Source organism: Juglans microcarpa x Juglans regia, chromosome 8D (genome assembly GCF_004785595.1).
Source record: "Juglans microcarpa x Juglans regia isolate MS1-56 chromosome 8D, Jm3101_v1.0, whole genome shotgun sequence".
In the NCBI taxonomy this organism is placed as follows: domain Eukaryota; kingdom Viridiplantae; phylum Streptophyta; class Magnoliopsida; order Fagales; family Juglandaceae; genus Juglans; species Juglans microcarpa x Juglans regia.
In genome coordinates, this window is record NC_054608.1 from 14,841,492 (window position 1) to 14,847,273 (window position 5,782).

At 36.9% G+C, this 5,782-nt stretch overlaps 1 protein-coding gene across 1 annotated transcript; it reads left to right on the forward strand.

Annotated features, from left to right (window-relative positions):
- Nucleotides 1-521: 521 nt before the first annotated feature.
- Nucleotides 522-1,106, forward strand: LOC121242229. Its single transcript, XM_041140121.1, has one exon. The coding sequence runs from the start codon at nucleotides 522-524 to the stop codon at nucleotides 1,104-1,106; it is 585 nt and encodes a 194-aa protein (XP_040996055.1).
- The last annotated feature ends 4,676 nt before the right edge of the window (nucleotides 1,107-5,782 follow it).

Sequence of the window (5,782 nt, forward strand, 5' to 3'; positions counted from 1 at the left end):
GCAGCAGACATTTTCAAGATTATCTTAAGTTCAGACCCTTGTGCAGACTGTTTAATCTGGGAGCATGAAAAAAATGGGGAATACAGTGTAAAAAGTGGTTATAGATTCTTCTCATCACTTGGGAAAAGTGACCATAGGGAAGAAAGCTCAGATGCTCAAATCCAGAGAAACTTTTGGCAAAAACTATGGAAAATGAATGTGCCAAACAGAGTGAGGATATTTGGCTGGAGGGCATGTAGAAAATGTTTACCCACCTTGTTGAATCTATAGTCTCGAAAAGTGCTTGAAGAACCTACTTGTAGTTGGTGCAAGGAAGTTGAAGAGGACACTACTCATGCTCTTTTAAGTTGCCCAACAGTTAGAGTAGTGTGGTCCACTCTATTCCCTCACCTGTTAGCAGAGGCTATGAATACTAGCTGGTTTAACTTTGCAATGAATGTGTAGCAAAGAGGCATCAATGTAGAATTAGAGAAGGTGTTCTTGGAATGTGGCACAGGAGGAACTAGATGATCCATGAAGACATGGTCATACCTACTCTACAAGCTACAGAAAATGCCATGTCCACCCACAAGGCTCACTTGCAGGTTCTTGCTCCTCAAGGACCTAGGAGAGCTTGTCGATGGGTGCCTCCTGAACATGGAATTCTAAAGCTAAATGTGGACGGGGCTGTGTTTGCAAACCAGAGGAGTGCAGGAGTGGGTCTTATTCTCAGAAATGCAAAGGCTAAAATCATCTTCTTGGCTAGTAAAAAGGAAAACAAAGTAAATGACCCAATTGAAATAGAGATGCTAGCAATTTTGAGAGGTCTCCAGTTTTGCTTTCCCCTTGGAATTTCACACTTGGTTATTGAAAGTGACTCCTTTCTTATGATGAATGAAGTGGAAAGTGAAAATACATCAAGATCTCTCCACGACAATCTGGTGCAGCAGATTAAACAACTAATGTTGAGATTTCCTATTTGCTCTATTCAACACAATAGCCATTTAGGCAATGGTGTAGCTCATGGGTTGGCTAAATTTGCATGGAATATAGATGATTTGATAACTTGGTGGGGCTCTTATCCCAAACGTATTGCCCAAGTTATTTGGTCAGATTCTATGTTGTAATCATTTCTTATTAATGAAAGAAGCTACTAAAAAAAAAAAAAAGGAGATGCAATGCACCTAGCATGCATCTAACAGTATGCAATATTCACAGCAGATAACTTTTTTTTTAGCAATACTATGCGCCAAACTAATAATATCCCAAATACTTGAAACATAATCCATAAACATTGAAATGATAGACACCCATGAGTACAACATAAGTCTCAAAATAACTGCAATCTCAAATGTATGGGAGACAGAACTCCATAGATACAGTAAGCAAAATAAACTACTGGGCTAGTCCTTCGATCAACTCGCATAACTCGACTAGGGTCTCCATAATGCTATTTATAAATGTAATCATGGAGGCTACGAGCTCAGCATCACATCGGCGCTCCCTAATCGACCTCCTTTAATCGGCCAGGTTTCGCTCCATCTCTTGATCCTGGCACATTGCTTATCATTCGGGAGTAATGGTAGTTAGCACTACCACGGTGAGATTTGAGTACAAATTTGAGCTAGTTAACAGGAAACTTAACATATAGTTTACAAATGCATGCATGGCAGTAAATGCATGAATGGATAATCATACATAAATAAATATGGTATGACTTGACATTTAACATGGCATGAACTGACATGACTTGAACTTGAAACTTGACATGACATGAACTAAACGTGAATTGAAATTGAAACTGAAACATGAGCTGAAACATGAACTGAACGTGAATTGAAACATGAACTTGACTTGACATGAACAGAACTGATCGTTAAATAACATGAGTGTGAACGTGATATGCATGAACTTGAAAACTTGTTCAATAAGTAAAGCATGATTAATAAACGTGAACATGTGAGTGCTACACGGTTTCCCTTGATCTGCGTGTCTCTACTGATTACTGCATCACAACATAGGTATCTATATCAGCTATGAGTGCTTTAACATATGTGCCCGTTCACAGGTATCTACACCTGCTATGGAGCATGTAATGTACGTATCCTGTGTTAGGTATCTACACCAACACGAGTACGTATAACATGAAATTGAAATGTGGGTGGCACCATCGACATTAGTGCCTGACTTTGCTCTGATGACCAGTTAGTTAGGCCCAATTCAAAGCTTGTTGATCATTACCTCATCAATCTAGGGAATTTCACATTAGTTTAGACACTCAAGTGTGAACAAAAGAGTTCACTAGGATATTATCCCAACCTAGCGCTCAGAGTTGTGATAAACGTGAACAAACTTGACTTGACTTGAAAACTGTTCTTGAGACATGATGTGGCATGAAATGAAATAACAGATGTCTTGACGTAATGTAATGTGACATGTACGTGAGATGAATGACTTGACGTAACATGTAGCAGACAATAGTACGTAACATGGTATAACATATAACATAAAAATATTATGTGATATGGCATAACGTGTAATAGATAACAATACATGACATATAACAGATAACATTATGTGACAGAATATATAGTGTAAAAGACAAATATTTCATGACAAAATAATTAGTTGACGGATACATATGTCGTGACAGAATATAACATGCGTAATAGTCATACATATAGTTACATAACGTAGCATGACATATAGGATAACATAAGTATATAAACTGCATTGTAATTTGGCAGTAAGTTAGAAGTTAATTTACATTGATTGTTGTGTTTACGGAGAAAGCACAAAATACGAGAAACTGTAAGTAAGGATTTCTACATATTAGAAGTTCATCACTAATAAATTAGAAACATAGAAAATACTATCCTAGAATAAAATTACCATTTTACCCTCTACATGTAGAAAATGACCATTTTATCCCTAACTTAAGTATTTTGCACCTTAGCTCCAAAACTCACCAAAATTTACATTCCTCATGTAAATCTCATCCTAAATCTAAATATATAATTAGAATAATTTATAAAAAATCACAACCGTGACAAATACACTAAGGCCGAAACCTTCAACGGCAAAACAATTTGATTTTCTGTGCAAGTCTATCCAACCTCATAACTTATGCTTAAAACCAAGACATTGCAACATAGATGATCACATCCGTTGTTTAAAAATCATAATAAAACATTCAACACAAATCCACTTCATAAAAACACAAATCTTTGTAAAACCTTGAGATTAAAGGGTTAACTAAAACATAGCCCTTGAATCTAAAGGTTTTGCCTCTTTCTAAAACATCTATAAGGACTCCGAAAGTTCAAAACATTTCTTTCAATATGTCATAAACACACTCCTAAGGACTAACATGCTTTGATTTATCAAGTAAAAGTCACCAAAAGTCACAAAATTCATCTAGAAGTACTTGGCTTCAAGACTTATCCAAAAATAGATTTTCTCAAAGTTTGGTTTTGATCAACCCACTTGATATGAAACATACCATGACAGAAAGCACAAACCAACAACGTCACATGGTTTAAAAACATGTCCTAAAGTAAATCCAAGCATTAAACTCAAGATCACATGGCCAAACGTAAACTAAAACATGGATCTAACCACAATCCTCAACTTTATGGACTAATCGAGTGTCCTCATGCATAAAAATCATATCTTTAAAAATCAACACAAACAATCTTCAAACTAACATCCTAAAATATATATTAAAGACCTAGGAGCGTCATATGAAAATATCAAAGCCATTGGAGCATGATTGAACCACAAAGATCCAAGCATTCACAAAACATAAATTGTTTTACTCCTTCCAGTTTCTATCTTTTTATATCTTAGAAACATTTCATCAAAAGCTTCTAAAATGAAACTACTCCTCATAAAAACTTCATATAAACATGTTACACTCTATAAAAATTTCATACCAAGAACCTTCCAATAGATTGGTCAAAAACTCTAAAATATCAAGCATTGTACAGTTTATAGACCAGAACGACCGTTTCATGGTTAAAACATCTTTTTACTAATCAAATGACCATAAAAATGAACATCAAAGACACTGAAAGAAGCTAGATTCAAATTGAAAGAACTTTAGTGAAGGGAATGTCATGAGAAAATAGTCAAAAATGCTTCACAAATGACGAGCCAAAAGAATCAGGAAAGCTGTCCAAGAGAACCTCTAGGTTTCTCTCCAAGAAAAATGTGAGAAAGTGATGAAATGCAATTGGACTGGACTGGACACCTTCTTACACATCTGAGGAATGATTATAGGGCTGTGAATGACACTTAAGTGATGGTGGTTCAGCCAAAATAAAGGGCAAAACCAACCTATGGTATTGCTGTTTGAAGCTGCCGTGTGAATATGTGGTGATAAGGTGGTTTTTGCCTTCACATCAAGTACAAATAGGGGCTTCTTTGGGTAGAGTTTGGTCAACCATGGATGGGGGGAAACATCCTCCACAAGCATTGCCAAGGTGGTTCAATTTTGTCGGCCTTAATGGGTTTTAACCGAATGGGCCTCAACTAGGGCTTTAAGGAGGGTTCGGCTAGGGTTTGGGTCGCTATAAAGCCTAAATCTAATTTTTCTTGACCCAATAAAATTTCTAAGATTTAAAAGGTTGAATAATGATGTCATAACATGAATTTTATTGGTTAATAGCATGTGGAAGTGATTTAATCAAGTGATTAAACACTAAGCTAGAAATTGGATCAATTTAGGGTTTGGAAACAAGTTTGGGGTTTGGGGGTTCGGTTTCAACCAAACTTTTGTGATTTCAATTGAATTCTAAGTATTTAGGGTTCCTTTAGGGTTGAAACACTCTTTGATTTGCCACAAATTAGATGGCTCGATGGAATAGGGTTTTGCTTATGTTAAGAGCTTGTGCTACGAAGTTTAAGAGTAGCTAGTAAAATCACCTACCCCTCATAGAGTTTGCCTATAATAACAAATTCCAAGGGATCGTTCAGATGGCACCCTGTGAGGCCTTGTACAAGAGAAAGTGTAGGCCACCTCTGTCTTGGGATGAAGTGGGTGAAAACATGCTTATTGGATCAGAGCTAATTCAAGAGATGAATGATCAAGTTAGAATCATACAAGACAAGATGGCAACAACTTAGAGCGAATAAAAGAGTTATGCTGACACAAGGAGAAGAGACTTGTTCATTGAGGGAGGATTTGATATATCTCAAAGTGTCACCTATTAAGGATTTGCCCTCTACCACTTTGTTCAATTAAGAGCTATTGTTGCACTTTCGACCACCCTCATCAATGGAAAACATCTTTCAATCACTCAAACCCGCCTCCCATCACCTATGAGTCAAACCCAAGCCCATAAATTGCCCAAAGCCCTCCAACCTTCAACCAAACCACACACGAGGATGGAAAAGCAGTGGCATTCGGCGTGAAGTTCGAAACACCGACAATCATCCAAAGATTTCCCCCCACTGCATGGAGGTAAGTGATGCTTGGTACTGAAATCCAAATATATTGCTGTTGGGAATGCAAATTTTGTGTTATTGATCTCTCTTCTACATGCCTATAATATGTTGAAAATCGAATTTGTCAAAGTTTTCAGCTTCCTGTCCTTTTGATTTCCTCTATTATGTGATTTGTGATATTGCTGTTGTTGGCGTCTGATATGGCCCTGCATCTTTATTATGTGGGTTATGAGATGGTTGTACCTCTGTTGAGTGATTGTGGAATTGCTATTGCCGGTCTCTGGTTATGGTCATGCGCCTCTGTTATATGGTTGTGAAGTTTATTGGTTGTGTTGGTTTCTATTATGGAATTTGT

Bases quoted from the DNA above. Each gene is read 5' to 3' on its own strand.
- LOC121242229 (XM_041140121.1), top strand. From the start codon at position 522: ATGGTCATACCTACTCTACAAGCTACAGAAAATGCCATGTCCACCCAC.